The 20650-nt window shown below is 38.8% G+C and overlaps 1 protein-coding gene across 3 annotated transcripts in view; it reads left to right on the plus strand.

Annotated features, from left to right (window-relative positions):
* The window catches only part of hdac4 (histone deacetylase 4), a 116833-nt gene extending 97019 nt beyond the window's left edge, over positions 1-19814 (plus strand). For all 3 annotated transcript variants that reach the window (XM_055052949.1, XM_055052952.1, XM_055052950.1), the window contains 5 exons: positions 3390-3508; positions 4101-4234; positions 12112-12196; positions 13048-13189; positions 14022-19814. In XM_055052949.1, coding sequence (XP_054908924.1) covers positions 3390-3508; positions 4101-4234; positions 12112-12196; positions 13048-13189; positions 14022-14061 — 520 coding nt within the window. In that variant the 3' untranslated portion in view covers positions 14062-19814. The remainder of the gene's footprint in view (positions 1-3389; positions 3509-4100; positions 4235-12111; positions 12197-13047; positions 13190-14021) is intronic.
* The last annotated feature ends 836 nt before the right edge of the window (positions 19815-20650 follow it).

Genomic DNA, 20650 nt, shown 5'->3' on the forward strand with positions numbered 1-20650 from the left:
TTCTTGAAAATAAAAGCACATAAAATTTAAAATCCCCACAGGAGAGCACACTAAAGGGGGATGGATATGTTTGTGATGCTCTTTGCAGCCACAAACAGAACACATGATATTTTCAGTCTCATTTTTTTAAAGCGGTGTATCTTGGGTTTCCCGCCTCTCTCCTCCCCCTTCTATCTGCCGGATGAGGGTGCGTGCCCTGCAGCCGCCACCTTTCCATTCCTCCGCTGGCCTGCGCCACGTTGCATTTGCAGGGGATCAAGTGTGAGCCTCCAGAAAGCACAGAGAAAAAAAAAAGATAAGAAAATTGGTCCTAATGAAAACCAGAAGCACCGTCTCTCTCTCTCTTTTTCTCCCCCTCCCCCCAGCCCCTCTCTTCACCATGAACTTGGAGAGAAGAGAGAGAAGGAGAATTAAAGTTAATTCAGAACAGCTCTCTGCAGCAGCAGATGACAGGGCTTTGAAGTGTAAGCGTGCGTGTGTGTTTTTCACTCTCTTCATTCTTTCTCTTCTGATTTTTTTCTCTTTTTTATGAACGAAGAGGGAAAGCCTTCAACCTCTGCAATTTAACCTTTTATTTGCCGGTTTGATGCAAAACGACTGCATCTACTTGACAGTTTATATTTCCTTCAGGCAACATTTCAAAGGGTGGGGGAATCTGAATGTATCTGATAAAAATAATATGAGAATATAGCTTCAGTGATGTCATAGTTTCTCTCTCCACCTTGACTGCTTACATAACCTAAATCCCACAGAACTGATTTTAGTTGTTTTTTTTTTCTGTCTCATCTAATTAGTAGTAAACATTATTTTTAAATCTCTAAGCACACACACAAAAAAAACAAGCCACAGACAACTATTGTTCATCTGTTGCTAGGTAAACCAAACAACCCCAAACAATAGATGACGCCGCATTACTGACAAGTGACTCTAATCGCAGTAAAGTCGGATTGGACCCGAGCCGACAGCTCTGAATGTTCTAACCACTTTTCTCAGGATGTCCCGTCGCTTAAGGCTCGGTCGTAAACTCTCCCCTCCCCTTCATTAACAAACCGTCTTTTTTTCATCTCTGCATACATAGCCTCTGATTCACGCCCAATTAGTGCTCCTCAGAAACCGCTGGCTTCCTTCTTTGCCAGTCGTCTAATTGATTACCCCGGCTTTTTATTTCTCTAAATGTCAGGATATTATTGTAGAGCTGGGGATGTTGGGGGTTGGGGGATGACACGAGCAGTATTTCTTTTCAGAACCAGACCTGTTTCTGTCTGGGCTCAAGGCTGAACGAGGAGGAGGTGTGGAAGCCAATGGTGGTTTAGGTGTCCTTGGTAGTCAAGGTTTCCCTCAACTGCGTCTGTGGCTGACTGCCTTTATTAAGTGTGGGGTTCTTCATGGCTCAGATCCTAATAGACCAAAGCTGTGGGTTTAAATGGGTTGATTATTTTTGCATTATTTGTCCTGTAGTCTTGCAGTTTTGTCTGTGTTCTCTTTCCAGATAGCCTGTCTCATTGAAATTCATTGATCATCCCTCTCTAAAATATTGCTACATGCTCGAAGGAGTACAGTGACGCACACTGCACATTTTCCTGCTATCTGTGACTTCCAAAAACCTTGTAATGCTACCTCCTACCTGTCCCTCAGACAGCTGTGTGCGCGTTAGTTTTGTGTTGTGGTGGGGGATCGAGGGGGCACGTAGAGCTGAGGGTTGTAATTTGGTGGTGAGCGAGAGATGGAAAAACCTGTGGTCTACGGAGTTCAGGGCGAGCTGCCTGCCCACAGCCAGCTAACCAGCACCATGTTCCTGAGGTCAGCAATGTGCTGGGGACCTACAACAGAACTCTGTGGTACTCCATCAGTCACAGACCTCATCAAAATACTACTTGGCTAAATATCCCAGAAACCTAAAAAAATAAATAAATAAAAAACGTCAACAATCCCACAGAGAACTGGGGAGAGACACTTGTTTTGCCATCTGGAAAGCCTAGCTGTTTATGAGCCAAATAATACCTGCTAAATGCTAAAGCCACATGTTCCCAAAGGCAGGAAGTGATGTAGGCTGTGGGGATGTGGGCCTTGCATAGTCTTTTCTAACAATGTCTGGAAATCCAGTAAACAGGAGCTTGAAAAACAGTGAAAAAATTCTCATGTTGAAGCTCTGTGCCGCTCCTCGCTGACACATTTCAGCTTTGAGATTGTTTTTTTTTTCTCCAATTGGTGAGAAAATATTAGACCCATTCTACCTACTCCAGATATCGGATATTGTGGAGACAACTCTGAGGAAATGCTGGTATGTTCTCATTGGCTCAGACTTGTCATTTTGACTTCTTGATTTGCCAGCCACCTACTTTAAATTTGGTATGTTCCAGTGTCCTACTGCATGAAAGCAGCAAGGATGAGGTTATTTGTTATTTGTTATTTGCCAATTGAATAGTCACTTCGCATGTATTTCAGCCGCGCTCCTCCCTTTGTACCAGTTCTCTATCTCAATCATCCGAGTACCAAAACAGAGCAAATCATACTTTGATCTAATAATCTTTCCAGAGATTAGGGAAACTATGAAGAGGGTGTGGACTTTGTGAAATGTTGAAGTTACCCAATATATTAAATTCAAGATCATTTTTTTAAATATTTTTACAGCACTGTCGTCACAAGTTGGTGCGTTATTCCACTTGGACGCAGATTTAAAACAAAATCTGTCTAAAAACACTTAAAAATGGAGATTAGCTTAATCTTCTTTTGCAAAACTTTCCTGCGCACATAATGCACCCCCTTTTCTTCCAAACAGGATCACCATATAAACCTCCCTGGATTTTCCAGCCACAATTTGCAATGAATCATTGCACATTTGCCCCGCTGTTGAGCTCATTTACGTCTGAACACGGGGAACCCATGCTAACCAGTTGTTTAGTGAATTAAATTTATATACAAACAGCCGTCAATCACCCCACCCATGCAGTGTTAGATGCATCATACATAATTAGCTCGCATATAATTACATCTGCCCTCCTGTTGCTGCTTTTGACTTGACCATGGGGTTTATTCCTGCCACCAAATTTCCAGAACATCCACTTCAAACAGGACGTGTGGTAATTATTTCTGTCACATTACTGTACATCCAAACATACTCTGCGAATGTTTGGTCTGTGGAACTTGTAAATAAAAGAAATGCGTGTCTATCAAGAGGAGCAAAGGTTTCTGAGTTTTACCAGAAATGTTTTCGCAGTGATCTTCACTGTGAACGTCACCACAGTTAATACTGAGCTTTCATGGATCCCTGAATTTGTTTTCATATAAAGCTAAATTTCCATGGGAAGTGAAGCAGAACATTGCAAATTTAGAACTTGCCATTTACTCACATTTTCTTTACAAAACTGTGTTTGATTTTGCCTCTGCAGAACGGTGGTGATGCCCATCGCCAATGAGTTTGCTCCAGATGTGGTTCTGGTGTCCTCTGGCTTCGATGCTGTCGACGGACATGCCCCACCGCTTGGAGGATACAAACTGACAGCCAAATGTAACTACTGATCACAATAATGATCTATTACTTTACTAAACTCTATTCTTTGTCAACTTAAATCTTAAAACTCTTCTTTGACTACCTTTTTGGAAGAAAACACTCTCTATTTGTAGCTGAATTTGTTTGGTACTCCAACAGATGTTGTCATGCCAAGAAAAATCTTTAACACTGGATATCCTAAGTTAGAGCAGGGTTCCTGCCTGTCAAAGGGAATAGGATGGGTGGTTTACAGAGGATTGCAGAAAGAGGAGATGAGGCAGAATAAAGTGTGTTTGAATAGATTTATTCATCTGGCCTCTTACTTCTGAGAGGAACATCAAGGTTTGACCACGACTAAATGCAAAGCCGTGTTTATTAAAATTAAACCTGGCTCGTATTAGAGCTCACTCTTGAGCCCTAATACTCTTGGCCTCCAGTAATTCCACAGGGCTCACTTTTTTCCACTCTTCTTCCACCGTCTCACTCAGTCCTTCCTTCAACCATTTTTTTTGTCTTTTTGCTTTTATCAGAATCCCAAAAGGAAGTTGGAAGCTCAGCAGCATTTCATTTTTTCCCTTCTTTTCTTTGCTGTGATTTCCTTTGTCTTCAGGCTTCAGCTACCTGACCAGGCAGCTGATGGGCCTGGCCGGCGGTCGATTGGTGCTTGCCCTGGAAGGGGGTCATGACCTGATGGCCATATGCGATGCCTCTGAAGCCTGCATTTCTGCACTGCTCGGCAATGAGGTAAGTCTTGCTCACCTGCTTTTGGTGAGGGAATCGTAACTGCTGACATTTTCTCCCAGATTATTGTGAAACGATCAGCTTGTTTCAAGATGTCTCGTAGAATTATTCATACCACTGTTTTCATGTTGCAGCCAACAACTTTTAAAGTGTTGATATTGCAGACTAACACAAACTGGTGTACAAGCATAAAGTGGAAGGAATAGCTGGGTTTCTTTTTTAAAAATAACAATCTGAAAAGTGTGGCATGCATTTGAATTAAGTCTTCCAGAGACAGCTAGACTCTGAATATTTTGCACATTTTTGTAAAGTGGCTTAAGCTAATTCAAATACTATAGAAACAGTTTAGGTACACTTAATTTAAAGTTTTGGCTCAGATTATCAATTAAATTTTCATCTGGACTTTGACCAGACTGTTTTAAGGACTTTGACCAGACTGTTTTAAGGCAAGAATACATTTTGATCTAAACCATTCTGTTTGAGTTCTGACTTTTGTGCCTGATGGAAGGTGAACCTTGACCCCAGTTTATTGCAATCTGAGCAGTATTTTTTTTTATAATTGCCCTTTATTTAGTGCAATCATCACAAAGCATGGTGCTGCCTTCATCATTGTGTTTCTCCATGAAGGTTGTGCAGACTGACACATACAGTGTGCAGTTTTGGTTTCATATGATCAGAGCTCCTTCTTTAAAACTTTGCTCTGTTCATAGAACAGCTTCATTTATACTAAAGATACTTTACACATTTCATAGATCCGTATGTAATAAGTAGGGGACTTACAAAAGTTTATTTGTAAAGAACAATTGGAGCAGTAGGTATTATTTTTCTTCCATAGTCATAGGATATGTTGTGTTGATCTATCACATAAAATAACAAATGACGCATAGCTATCAAAGTTTGTGAAATAAAAAAACTTAAATGCTTCAGGGGTTATAAATACCGCTGCTTGTCACAAACAGCTGGTGAAAGACCACATTGTTTTAAATAAATTAAATGCATGAAACAGAACACACATTTAAAAAGAATGAAGCTTTATGCCTAAACCCACACAAAGAAAGATCAATCTGTTGTTTAGATATTAAAACAAAAACTGAGAAGAGCCAGAAATATTGTCCCATTGCTGCATCGACCTCTTTAGGTTAACCGGTGTCATCTTTGTCTGTCTTCACCACCTCTGAAGCAGCACAACGACATACGCACACTGCACACAAACGCGTCAGAGGGCGAGGATTTCCAGGCAGAGGGAGTAATTGAGGGAGTGTGTGGGCTGATCTGTGACACTCAACAAACACTGGTGCTTTGTGACACAGAGCAGAACAGTTTCTCTTCTAAGCTCACTTATTTGGAGCTGCATTTAAAATGTGTAGCCATTTATTTATCTTCAAAATGTAGCTTCAGAAGGAATTTTAATCTACAGAAGTGTATGTTGACAGACAATTTACAGTAATTTCTCATGCTTTACTGAAATGTATTTGCACTGGCAGTATATACAGAGGCAATAATTAGAATAACCTCAAATATATGTGAAGAAAATGGCCACTCTAATGCTATGCTGCTGGATTAGCTATGTACACATGCTGTCAGTTTTGAGGGAACCCTCTCCTAAAGCTGTTCAGTTTTGGGTTTGTGTGGATTGTGATTTATAAAAACCATAAACATCTACAATTCTTCTAACCCTCATATGACCCAATAGCAATGCTTATGATGACCATGTCACATCACATCATAAAGCCCAGATATGCTTTGGTGTGTTTTCCAGCCTTCATTTTAAACCAAACTTTGTTCATACTGATGGAAAAATTCAATTGCACAAGACCTATTAAAATATTTTCAGCTTGAGATCAAATTCAATCACATTTAAAGTCATATCTGTACATCTTAGGGCAACATGTTTCCTTTCTGCAGATTATTTGAGCTGTGGTTTTTGGCATTGATGAGTAAAAATAATGTAGTCCTATGCTGATCTTGGAGTTCAAGCAAAACAAACAGAACAATAAGGGATCGAGATTTGTAAATCGTAAAAACTGGAACATTGAGATCGTCAAGTTACACTGGAGTTACTTTGCTTGAATTGTTTTATTATATGAAAATACTCCTTTGTGTCAAACCTGTTAAAGAATACAGAACTTAATGGATCTGTACACATCACTCACCCAGGATTTTATTGAGTGAATGATTCAGATCTTCATAAACCTCTATGAGAACGTAGCTGCTCACCTGAATGTGTCCGTATCTGCAGTTATAGCCATAATTGAAAAGTTTAACACAACAAAATGTTATTAGGCTAGAATTGGAAAACCCTTCTTTTCACCTACCATAACAAATATAAACCCATGAGACTTAGTTCACTGTTATGTAAACTCTCTCTTAAAGAGGGAGTGCAAGAATATTGAGCAGAATAACTGGAGAAAGTGAATCAAAGGGAGGCAATAACTTATGATATGTGATATAAAAATTGCCTCAGCATATCATGATGTCTTTTCCAAAAACATATGACCATACCAACAGAGGAAAACTTGACACATGACACAAAAATCAGCATCCTTCCATGGCCACCTCAGGAGCATTAGTGAGGACCCTGGACACCAGATTATTGATAGCAATGATATCCAAAGTCAAGAATCTATACCCTGAATGTTTTAGATCTTTCCTTAAATATATGAGTGTTCATTATCAAGCCCTTGTATGTCACAGTGACATGGTCTCGAGATATTTCAGTCATTTGAACCAGTTGTGCAGAAGCAGCTGCATTTGAAACCTGTTGCAAACCAGCCCCGAGGACTGGAGTTGGACACACTGATGTAGTCACCTCCACTTTCTGTATGGTTATAAAAAGTTATGGAAGCAGATTTAGTGTTGCCCTGCAGACAAAAGCGGAAGTTGGCATAGTATTAATAAAATGTTCAAAGCAGGGTTCTGAAACTCCAGTCCTCAAGTGCCACTGTCCAGAAAGTTTTGCATGCATCCCTGTTCCAATATACCTGAGTCAAATAAATGATTGACCAGATCTTTGCAAAACGTGCTGACACGCCAAGAAGGTAATTCAGCTTTTTTATTCAGGTGCGTTGAAGTAGGAATATATTGAATGTGAACTCCTTGTTTAAAGATATCTTTTCACCAATGTTCAATTCTCTCAAAAATTTCCCAATACTTCATTGCACATGTAACATGGCTTCTGCTCACAATAACACAATGACATCTGAAATGTTTCAGAAACTCAAGAACATCTCCGAGGGGCGGTTTCTTTTTGCTGTCATAGTTTTCTTCCCTGAACATCCAGTTTAAGAGACGGGTTTCTTGTTTCTTACCACACCGCCCTACAACCAGATAATGAAATGTACCAGAGGCTTTGCTTCTAATGTTTCAGCAGTCTGCGGGGCACCTCTACCTGCAGGAGTTTGAAGGAGGTCTCTGGGTGGTGGCCATATTGAGCTGAGAATTTGAGAATGGGCAGGAGGCAACAGGGGGCATCCAGTCCCCCTTCCCTGCAGGGCAGCGCTCTCGCCCACATCTGAAAACGCTTACCCTCACACCTCTTCCAGCAGGGTCAGTCTGGGTCCAGGGATCAGACAGTTAAAGGAAACCGAGCAATCATTTGAAGTTGAGAAAGAGGAAACTATTGTAATTCAGCAGCTCAGTAAACTTTTGTACCTGTGGAAGAATGAAATGGATTGAAATCAGAATGAATCCAGTGTAGGTTATCACTCAAAATGCTTTCTGATTAATCAGATTAATTTCTAGATCATCTTTATTTAAATAGGTTGTGATTCAATCTTCTCCAGAGAGCTTGTCTGGAGAATGTTATAGGAATTCTTTGATAATTTTAGTGCTGCATTCTAAAGTTTTCCTGACTTGTCCAGCTGGGAACAATGACGTCAGCTGATTGAACAAAAGCAGATCTTTTTGTTGTTTGGATCTTTGATTGCTAAGGGCGACAGTAAAAAAAAAAAAACTACTTCAAATCAGATTGAAACATCGGGAAGAAAGCATTTTTATGCTCTCCGGTAAGGTCCCTGTAATGACTTTGGAATGTTGCTGGGAAATGTCGGTGTAGAACCGAGTGAGAAGACAAGAATAAAAACCCACTCTTTTTATTTTAGTTTTGATTCACCGTCTACAGTTGTGTTTTAGCCTCAAATAATAACTCCAAAGTTAAATTTAAACAAAAACATTGAGTGACTACAGCCTGCCTGGGCATCGAAAGCGCAACATGTCCAGTAAGCAAGTTTTTCCTCCAGAATAAACTTTAGTTCTTGGCTAAATGTGGGTCTGTGTGTGGTAATGCTGGGTGGGTCCAGGCATTAAACCGCAGCTGGATTAACTAGTCAGCTGTGCTTTTGTTTATGCTGCATCCAACCATCTGAGGCTCTGTATTGTCTGGGAAGCTCCTTGACCCGCAACATTGCAGTAATAAAAATCTCTGATCCAAACGTGGGCTGAATGTCCTATTCTTTGTTTTGCAAGGAGGCAGGTGTGGTGCCATATTAGGCCCTTAATGGGATTTTTGCAGTTTTAATTTAAATACCCAGTAGATGTGATATGAGATACAAAAATCAAAATATATATTATTATGTTATATTCTAAATATATTTATAATATATTTAGCCTTCTCTTTTTCTGCTAATAACTTGCTTTCTCTCACTCCCTTTCACTCTGAATGACATGCCGGTATCTTCTGTTAAATAGTATATTTTGTCTTTTTTTAACTTTATTTTTAAACCTCTGACTGATAGTTAGCTTTACTTTGATTTTGTGGCAAATTTAGCAGGAGACATGTCCTCAGACATGTTAATTTTTCCCTTTCTGTGTTGCCTTGTAGTGTTTTATGGCATGTTTGTGAGCAGTATAGCAATGTTTTGATAATACCATCTGCGTTGTTTAAAACCACTTATTTGAGCTAGATAAAAAAGATTTTTTTTCCCCCTCTAACGTTTAATCACCAATACTTTTTTCTTTAAATAGTTCATGAATGATGCATTTGCAACTTTGCCAATGAACTCTGACCTCTGTACTAATTGATGATTGCTCCAGTACAGATGTCGGCCAACTCCAAACCATGGTTGTTAGCAATTATTTGATAAACAACTCGCTAATACGCTAATTGCTGCCAGCCGTCCGTGAGGTCATTAAGCATGTTTGCTCTTCAGTTACAGTAAAATTGCTCAGCTTCACTTGTCGCCCTGTAAGCCTGACTGTTCCTCCGCCCCCAAAAAACACAAAATCCAAGAAGAAACTTATCTGAAAAGGTTGCCCGCTTTGCATAATGCATGTGATTACCTTGTTCAGTTAGCATAACATAATCAGACGATTTTAGCAGCTGCTAGCATGTACACACGGACAAAGCGGTAAACAATGAATGCCTTGTGCACTTTTTCATTTTGCTGAACAAGTAGAATTCCTCATCTTTCCACTGTTTTGCTTTGAGCCTCCCATAGGAATGCTTTTACCGGGCCACATTCCTCTCACTCAGCTCATGGCTTGTCTTGGTTTTGTTGGCTAGGACGTAGTTATCCTCAGAGATCGGTTAAATCCAGCATGTCTGTCTGACTTTTTAAGACCACGACACATTCAGTGTGCAGGTAAAAGCAGCAAAATGTGTTCCTGCTACGGATGACGTCAGGAACAAATGTAGGCTTGTTTACAATATTCCTTCATGTGTCCTTTGCTCATTCATGTGCGTCTTTACCCTACCTGCTGAATTTGGGCCTCTGGGGTACCATGATGAGAGTCATTAAAGTTTACGAGCCGAGCCCGGCTGTCAATCAAACTGACAAGTTGCCCCCGTCCAGCTCTGCTCTGAGCTGAACTCCAGCAAACCCCAGAGAACCCCTGACCTCGCTTTGACAGGGAGCCGAGGAAAGCTGGAGCAGCATGGGCTGAACCTTTGGAGAAGTACACTTTGACTGAAAGATTGATGATCTGAGTCTCCCAATGTGGAAACATTAGGATGCTAATGATGAATTAGTCTTGCTTTCTCTCACTTAGCCACAGTCACAGGAACGTTGTGCCACTTTAATACAGCGTCCATGTCATTTGTGTCAGTTTCAAATTCCTTCTTTTCTATTGTTCTGTGAACAGCCTTAGAATTTATTTATTTTTCTTAAGGCACCAAATATAATTTAAACATCTGAGAACAACCCATTCTGTCACATATTATGATTGTAGAGGCAGTTTGAGTTCCCATGTTCTCGATTTTCTACCCCTGTGATCTGTATGACTGATGCATGAATTCAATGATTTTGTTGGTCATTATGTTTATTAAAAACATAATGCAGTAACCAAATATGAAACAAGCAATAAACATTGCTCTTGTGATATTTTAGGCAGATCTTTGGACCAAAAGTTTCTGTTGTTAGGTCAAAATATAACAGCTTCAGTTTTGTTTCTGTTCAGCTGGAGAAAGTTGTGGCACCAATGCATTTCTCAAGTGCTTGGATGGGTTGTGAGTCACCTGGTGACAATGTAATGTAGAGCTGTGTGTCATATTTATCTTAAATCATTATATTTCTTGTTATAATATGATCACAAAGGAGCATGTAGATATGACATAGAAGAAGCCCCATGATAGAACCTTGTGGTACCCCACATCTGACTTCTTCTTGTTCTGATGAGACATTAAATAAGTTCCTGTTCTTATGTAAGATCCGAACTAATTAAGTGCTGGACCAGAGAGTCTGGCTCAGCTCTTTGGACGCTTCAAGAGGCGCCCTGATCCTTATGGCAATAAAAAGTGTGTTCAAGTTTTCAAACAACCCAAGTTGTTTGAAAAAGAAACAGTCATGTAACAAGTTACTTAAAAGAACTGTGCATGAGCTGAATGAATGCGTGCATAGTCCTCAAGCTGATGCTGAGTGCATGATGTAGCCTGTCGTGCCACAGCAGGATTAAAGTATCCATCTCTCCCCAAAGTGCCTTGTTCCCTCGGCCCAGCGGACCCCTCCCATACTCTATTTGCTTTAATTAAAATAAAACTCTTCATCTTGGCCTCGCCAGACCGACCATCCTCTTTTTCTTTCTGGCATCCTGCTCTCCAAATGTCAAGCCAAACCTTTTTTTTTTTCTTCCCTTCTTTCTAACTCTGCATGTCTCCGTTTCCATGTTGGCGTTCTATTCCTCTGGGGTTATGACAAAGCAGAACAGGGATCTGTGCCATTTGAAGAGGAATGTGAAGCTGAATGAGGCTGTGTACCGAAACGGGATGTGAAAGTGTCGAACGAATCGTCGGCCAAAGGGGAAATTAAATCATTCCGGGTTAGGAAGGCACCTGAGGGAATAGTTCTGTTTGCTCTGAATTGTGGCTTGGAGGGTTTTTATTTTTTATTTTTTATAGATCTAGCCATTCTCATTGAGGTGTATGTATGAACTGGCCGTTTCCAAGTATATGCATCTGCGTATACCCATGTGCTTCCTTCGAGTGGGACTCAGAACAAAGCACACAGTGTAGTTTATGTCAAAGAGTAGCAAAGCTGTCGAGGAGTGGGAAGAGGCGTGCATCTGCAGACAGGATTTTTTTTTTAATTGTGTCAGCAGCTTGAGATTGTTCCCAACCTCTTGGATTGACTTAACAGTGGGTTGTGGTCAGCATTTCAAAACTGATCCTGTAAACCGCGTTGGGACTGCGTCGGGTCAAATGGGGTTTTGGAGAAAACTTTCTGAACACCTATGGAACTCATTCACAGAGTATTTATCAAGTTGAAGCTATTATACCAACAAATGAAATGCTTGGATGTTGAATGTTGTAGGCTGCCATCTGTTCAAGAATACATGATTTAAACTGCAGTAAAAGCACATTAAAAAGTGTCAGTTATCTGGTGGCGCTTGTAGAAAAGTGAAAACATTAAGCCAGAAATGTTTTTAATCTAATTTTCTGTCTGTTTCAGTTGGACCCCATTCCTTACGAGGTGCTGCAGCAGAAACCAAATGCTAACGCCGTGCGCTCTATGGAGAAAGTCATCGAGGTTCAGAGTAAGTAGATCACTCACACCGCAACCAGTAGCCTGTACACAGATCTCATTTTATGTTTTTTTTTTTTAATTAAGACATTTAGTTTTCTAAATCATAATGCCTCCACATATCACCTATGAAATCACTGCTGTTGGAAGTTATTAAGTTAGTTGTTTTGCAGATCACAGGAGAGAAAGCAAAGCAGTGATATCATTACCACTGCCAAAAATTGTCTTTGTTGATTTAGGGGGTTTTATTTTGCACCTCTTCTTTATGAAAGCTGATCCATTTTTTAAAAGATTTGACATTTATAGCTTGTTTATCTCTCTAAGTGTGCTCCACCTGGATCACCTGTGACAGTTTTAGCAATAAAAACTGTCACATTGTCATAAAAGCTGTTTTTTTTAGTTACTTTGTAACTAAAAAAACAAATAGACAAATCATATATATTGTGTTATGCAAGTTCCATTCTTTCATTAGAGACCAAAAACATCAATCAATTATTATATAACATTTTTTCTCGAAATTGTTTTATAAATGCTGTTAACTTCAGTCCTCACCATAAGTAACAAATATTCTTTTATTTATTTCATTTATTTATGCCAAATTAAATCCCAGTTGTAGCAAAGATTATCAGATTTTTTTTTTTTTTTTGGGTGAAAAATCATAACAATGGTCATTCAATGGATACCATATTTGAGGTTTGGTAAATTTAAAAGATGTAAAAAAAATGCACTTAATTTAAAACAATGACATATATGATTGTGTCCCTTTGGACAAAAGCTTTGAATTTATTAAACTCATGCTCATGTTCTGCAGATCTCTTCTAAATGGCAGCTTTTGCATCCCGTTCTTATTTACGTTTGTTGCAGGTAAATATTGGCGTTCTCTGCAGCGTTCTGCCTCCACCCTCGGTTGGTCATTGAATGAAGCGCTGCAGCGTGACGTGGAGGAAGCTGAAACCGTTTCAGCCATGGCTTCATTGTCTGTTGCTAACAAGCACATCGGAAAAAGGTCTGTGGCGTGACCTCTATACGGTTCTGAGACCCCAATGCTTGTGTTTGGAAAAAAAATAGTTGCACTTATATGTCATTAAAACACAGTTCATTATTTTGTGTTTGTTTCCTACAAATACATAGAACTTAGTTCTGTTAGATAATGTCTATAACTCTGGATAAAGAGATTTAATTATTTTAAAATGAGCTTAAGGTCATACAGAGGTTGTGTTAATGGAATATTTTTCATATTTGACTGGTTATTTTTTTTAAACAACCTGACCAGTCATTTGACAGGTTATAATTAACACCCCTGATTGGTGCACATGGGCAGACACTAGACACTTTAAGAACCTTTGGTATGAATGGCGCTTTTACCTCCAGTCTCCATTACATACAGAACAGAGGAAACTAAAGAGATTGCATTGTTGTGTTAATCCATTTCTAGTCTAAACAAAGGAGCTATCTTAAGATTATAAGACTAGTCTTGAGATATTTTTCTCAACATAATGGGATATTAAAAATGATTTACCTTGTTAACAACAATACTCTCAATACAAAACAAGTTTGTGATATTAGCATGTAAAAAAAAGCTATAGTAAAATTAGCTATAAATGTTAAAATAATGAAACTGTAGCAGCAATAACAAAAGATCTCATCTCAAAATAAAGTGATAATTAGGCAGCAAAACACACTAAGGGTCTTTATATCTTAAAGTTAAGAAAATAATAACACTGTAAAACTACAAAACATGCCTTAAATATGATCGTAATATGATTAAAAGATTAAAAGTTCACAAAATGTTCCAACACTGTGTGTAACATTTCTCTCCTTATGGTTCTCTCTCGAAGGAATGAAGAGGAGCCGATGGAAGAGGAAGCTCCCATGTAAAAGAAATAAACATGGTTAGCCTTCGACCACTAAGACCAGTGTTCACTGCTGAATCGGTCCTCATCCTGGATTCCTAGTAGATTTCTTTGTATCGCCGTCGTTGGAAACGATCAGAACCTTTTTCTCTCTGGGATGAAACCAGGAACTGACAAAAGTGGCTCTTGCAGAGGAACCAGACAGCAGAAGTTGAGCTTGCACCAGTTAGTTGCACACAGGGCGGTAGCATTAACCGTGTTGGACACAAGAGCCAGTTATTCTACAGTGACAGCCTCCAGTGCGTTTTAAAAACACTAAACTTGTACATTTTGACTGCCAGTCTGAACCGTACCAGACCTATAGCAGTTATGTTTTGTTTTTTTGGCTTTTTTTGTGATTTATCAAAACCACCTTAGCTGTTGTTAATGTGACTCTGCACTAAAGGATGGACTCCTGCTTTTTCAAGCTATCAGTGCGTTGAATATCCTGCAATTTTCCTAGGTAAAGTTACAGAAGATTCAAGGATTGGGAGAGTAACAGATGTTTGTGCCTTTTTTGTTTTGTTTTTTAACTAGTGGATTTTCAGTTGAGCTCCTCTTAAAGAGCTTTGCCTTACAAATGGATTTTGGATCAAGGAATCTTCTCAGAAGTTTCTGTCCTGGCAAGACATGAGGTGCCTGCATGTTTCCGGCACATAGACTCGAGGACGCTGGCATGTAGACCTTTATTACTCTGCGACCAGTCTGCTGTCTGTCCCTCCATTTCTGCTTTTTTCTCTCCCTTTGTTTCTTCTTCTAAGGTAGTTCACACCCAAAAGTAAGAGATGAGTGTAAGAAGACTTAAAAGGAGAGACTGTTATGTCTTTTTTTTGGGATCATAAAATCTAAAATCATCTTTATTAGACAATGCTGAAGCCAAAACTATCTAGCTTCCGCTGTTTACCACACACAGACTGGCAGTGACAGTTTCTACGGTAGAATTTGTGTCACTTTTTAAAGATTATCGAGGAGTGTAATTACTCTCGTCTGGGCCAATTTGTTTTTACCGTCCCACCTGGGATTTTCCAGAGGGGTGAGCTGGAGCTCCCGTTCCTCTCGCAGCTGGTTTAACATCTTTAGGTCCTTGTTAGAAGCACATCTGCTCTCCAAATGTCAGGTGCTGGGTAGCAGGTTGGTGAACATCTCAGTCTGTTCATATACACTGAAACACAAGTTTTTCATCATCGATATGAATCAGTGCACACCAGTTACGACTGTTCATTATTAATTGGTTTAGATATTTTGTTTCCTCCCACCATTTTTCATTCCTCTAAAAAGTAATGTAATGTAGTAAAATTATGTTATAAACAGATAAACTGGGATCCTTTAGTTGCTTCAATGTTTTCTCAAATAGTAAGAAGCTGTAGAATGAACACCACTTTAAGGCCAAAATGTTTTGTTGTTTAAAAGTGACGGGGAAAAATGTACTACGTCATTTAATCTGCTGGCTGCGATCTGCAGGTAGACAATGACATAGACCGCTGCAGCAAAACATTTGAAATCCAGTTTTAGGATCATAAATATAGAAATATTTTTAAATTATTACACTTCACATCTTCTAAGCTTGGTGCAGCTTTTCTGTATCGGTTTTTAATCATCCATTTTTTTTTTCCAATCTTTTGGAAAAACTACCTTCTGACATGTTTTGGTTTTTCGAATTCTCTGAACTGTGGTTGATCTGCTGAGGATTCCTGCCACAAACATCAACAATCTCGTTGGTTTTGTTGCTCTTCTGTGACCTTTGATGACTTTTTGTGTTCATTATTCACAGTTTTCCTCTGTTACTTTGTAAAGCTGACGTACTTCACAACAGGTGAGGGTTCAAACTCTGTTTTGTAGTGGATGTCGTATGAAAACATTTCTGGGTTTATGGGTTTTTTGGGGGGTGGTTGGGGCGGGAATGTTGGGATACAAATGTTTCTACTTTGTAAAATGATGGATAATTGTGTATTTACTGTCTGTTTATAGTAGATTTATATATAAAAGAAAGTATATTATATATCTATACATACTGAACACTTTGCTCTTGTTTAAAAAGAAAAACAACAACACTGATGATTTCTATTGGTCGCATGTGCAGCCGACACCTTTTAACGTTGTTACTGAAGCACCTTGGCTGTCCTTGGTCACTGTTAACGTTTCTGTCTGTTTTACTCGTCTTTCACAAGTGATGATTTATCGCTTTTATTTATCTGATGGGTACCACAAACACTGTTACAGTATGCCTCACATGTTCATGCACATATCTGTGCCATTCCATGTTTCTGATGCTGTATGTTTGGCTGTGCTTGTAGGATTTCAATTTACCATTTTGAAATTATCAGTTAGAAATCAGTTTGTTTTTTTTTTGTTTTCCTGCCCCATATTTTTCCACTTTCTTGATTTTTCATCTTTAGTTTTTTTTTATAGATATGAGCAGTCAGTCTTACCTGCAGAAGACAGTGCTCAGATTTTATAATTTGTAAAATGAAGTCAATCTAAAAAGTGGAAACGAGCTCTTAAAGCGCCAGCACCTTAATGAGCCATTTCAAAACACATTCCAACTTTAATATGATGTACAATCTGAAAATATAAGAAAAAATAATATATTTTGGAGAGAAAATTACCTGTATAAATGTGTTCAACTAAAAATTAGATCATTCCTATTTATTCCTCCTCTTCATTTTTCTTATTTTAGTTTGTGCTTGTAAGTAAAATCCCTCTTAGCTGTCGAACTGACGCCTGAACATTTTGGTTTTTAGAGACGTTCATTCCTTCATCCACCTTGATAAAAGTCCCAGTTGTATGTGAGGAATAGTAATTCCTCATCATGATGCTGCCGCCATGTCTCATTGAAGATATGGTGTTATTTTGGTGATTGTATTTTTGTGCCAAGCACATTGCAACTCAAGTTTGCCACTAGATTCAGAGGTTTTAAGCAGGTTTGGATGTTTTATTTAAGATCAAATGAATTAATGGAAGTTCCTCAGCTTCTTCAATGACACTACTAGTGTTTGTGAGTAGTCTTACTTCTGCAATTTAAATATATATTAAAAATGCTGTGATTTTCTTTTTTTGCTCCCCAAAATAGGCCATATTGATTACAGAACATTTAAGCAACTCTCAAAAATATCTCACCAGGACATCTGAGCTTTATTTCAAATTCATCAGATTACTTATAATTGTTGGGAACTCAGGAACACAGAATCCTAAAATTAAAATAATAAGAGGTTCGGAAAGTTTTAGATATGCACATTAATGTCACTATTTTGTTTTCGCCCTGATAGATTTGGTGCTTTGTCTACAGTGAAACTGATCAGGAAAGATCGCAAATTAAAGGTAGAAAATGTTGAAAATGACAGTTGCTTCATTTTGTTGGGATACAAAAACCTAACTGACACTTTTTAGAGCCACTAGGGAGTTTTTTGGTTTTGTTTTTTTGATGGCACAAATCCACTTTCTTCTCGACTTCCCTGTAGACTCATTTGTACGTTTGCAGTCTTTGTATCACTTACCCAAAGTGAGCTAATTGAGAGAGCCGTCTGCTGTAGGACAGACACCAACTGCTCATAAACTGTCCAGAACCCCAATGATAAAACTCTGAACTGACCTTTTTAAGGTTTATAGTGTCATCCTGAAGACTGAGGGGTAAATTTGTCCTCCTGTGTGATTCACTGATTGTTTGTAATAAGTTTTATTTTCTAACCAGAATACTTTTAAATGACTTTTGCTGATTTTGCAGGCATTAATTTCTTTTTGTTGGATTTATAGCTCTCCGGTCTAAAAGACCAACGCAGAATATATTTGTCTTACCTAGCAAAAACCAAAAAAATTAACTCTCAAATATATATTTTTTACAAACGTATTACCGTGGGATAATATCTGCTGACAAGCAGCATTTCAGCACCTCTTTTTATTTTATTTTTTTTGCATTTTCACTGAATGTATTTGATCTCCAGGGGCTTGAATCATGTCCGATTCTGGAAATTAAAAGCTACATGCTTTACAAGAGCAACAAAATTAATACATCTTTTAATTTGATCTCCTGATAAAGTTAAATGTAAATAGCTTTTTATAAACGAGAAGCAGACCCGAGAGGACCTTTGCAGCAGGACGTTGGTTGACATCAGCTTTTATATGTCTCTTTACATTCCCTTTTCTTAATCAAAACACACACTGTTTTGAGCTCTTCTGTAGCTCTGGGCCTGCTTATCAAGTGCATATCGAATGTATACAGAGGTGACCGAGGTCGGGCTGAGGTGAACGTGACCTCACGCTGGATCCGAGGACATCGCTGCACGCGCTGACTCACTGGAGGAGAACCTTCCCAGAACTCCCGTGGCTTTCCTGCTGCTTTATGTTTTGGTTTCTCCAACGCAGCCAAAACTAGCGCGGTCTGTCTTCACAGTTAGTCTTAAAAACAATGTCCAGTTACCGAAAAGAGAAGGAGAAAAGAAACACGACATTCCTTTTTTATTAGAGTGACCATTCATTCAGAGGCAGACCTGCTTTTATTTTGACTCTAACAGCTCAGAGAACTGAGAGTTCATTCGGGTGGTCTAACCAAACTTCACTCCATTCTTCTTTTCTCTCTGCATGATGTTTGTCTGCATGTCCGTCCATCCGTCCTGGGTCACATACCAGCACTGAAGGACATTAGTACTTTCACTGTATCCAAACTGTCTGATCGCTTTCACTTCATGTTCAGGTGGACTTTGGGTGCTTTTTACCTGTAGCATATGGAGTCATCACACCTGGAGTTGTAGAGTCAGTATCTAACCTTAGATTTGATTGTATTTATGTAGAAGCTGTTCCAGTGGGGTGCTTTGTAAACCGCAGCAACGGAAGGAGGCTTTGTTATAAATCTGGGTAAGATGTGACGTTCAGAGGACATTTTTATCCTTTTTAGTGCACTTTGGAGATGATTAAGGTCTTTGTCACATCTGGACGTTTTTAAAGCTCCTTGTTACAGTCGTCCATTCCACTAAGAAACAAATCAAAAAGCCAGTTTTCTGTACATGACCACTGTGCTTCAAAAACAAGCTGTTCCAGGTTTACATATGTATAAAATGCATACTCTTTGTTTTGTTTTTTTTGTTTGTTTTTTATTATTATTATTATTGGTTATGTTTTTGACTTGTTCTGCCGTTGTTACAGAAATAGTAATTTTTTCTGGGAAAACCTTTACTCTAAAAAATTGTCTTTGACATGTGTAATATAAAAGTATTCTTTTTGGACAAAAAAACCCAGACTGCATTGTGTGTGTCTTTTTCCTTCTATTTAAATGTGAACTTCCTGAGGAACATTCCTCTCTTACGCTCACATTTAATTTTTTCAGATGTACTGCAAGTTCCAAATTGTTTTCTTTAAAAGAAAAAAAAATCCTTTCTCCCTTTTTCTCTATTTCCCAACTGATTGTCAACAAAGACCACTAGCACTTCAAAATCCAAGAAAAAAGAAACACTTGAAACCAACCTTGCCTTCTATGAAAAACAAATTTCCCCCCAAACGTTAGCAACTGACATCCAGCATTTGTGAAAAGTGGTGAGCGCACGATTCCATCTCTTAGAGGAATTGTGGGCCAATTTGTATTTTTCTTTTGTTTTTGTAAAACTGTGAATACTGTCATCAAGTCCATCCTTGACATTAGTTATGTTGAACTTTTTTGCATTATTTTCAGTATTCATATTGGGGTCAAATAGCTTTCTGTAGGCACAGGTTTGTTTTTTTAAAAAATGTAAATAAATTCTAAGGAAAATATTTGAGTTTCTGGATGGATATGCTTCACTTCTCTGTTTCTTACTCTCTTTCAAGTTCTTCTCCCAACTATTGTACTCATGTGAATTCATAGTAAACAGATTTAATTTCTCCACCACAAAAAGCTTAGATGATGTTGCAACTCTTAAAGATTATTTTTGGTCCACCAAAATCACTCTGAAGAGACATTTAGGCTGTAAGAAAACTTAAAAGATTTGTTTTCACCAAGCTGAAGGGAAGTGGGTAAGTCCAAACAACCTCCTGCCTACACAACTTATTGTGTAGTTTCCTTCACTGTTTCTTGGTGTAGAGCCACCACAGGCGAGGAGGGGGAACAGTTATTTTTAAAAGAGTTTGGTTTGTTTGACACAACAGCTGAAAATGCAACAAACGTTGTAATATCAGTCCCCAATCAAACCGAGTCTCCTGGATTATCAGGTGTGAAAACACTTTAACGCTTTTGATCTGAAGCTTGATGAGAAGAAATGTAGTTTTTGTGTTTAATTGTATAAAACCGCTTCCCCCTGTGAGACCTATGAACCGTTGTTTACATATGAAACAGAAGATTTCTCCACTCTGAAGAATTATTGGCAACACAGTAGCTGTGAGCAGGTTCAGCCCCGCATTTGGAGAGGTCAGAGGTCAGAGCTGGTGTCCAAATAAACAGCAGTGAACCCCTGTTGGTGGCGGAGCTGACGCTGAGACAACAGCCGAAAAGCAAACAAAACCAATCCAGCCCTTCCTCCCCTCAAATAAACACATTCCTCTGCTTTCAGGCAAACGCTGAATTTAGTGCGTAACCGTGTAAATAAGGCCGCCGCTGACTTTTGGTTGCTTTG

Source organism: Poeciliopsis prolifica, unplaced genomic scaffold, assembly GCF_027474105.1.
Source record: "Poeciliopsis prolifica strain line A6 unplaced genomic scaffold, Auburn_PproV2 SCAFFOLD036, whole genome shotgun sequence".
In the NCBI taxonomy this organism is placed as follows: Eukaryota; Metazoa; Chordata; class Actinopteri; order Cyprinodontiformes; family Poeciliidae; genus Poeciliopsis; species Poeciliopsis prolifica.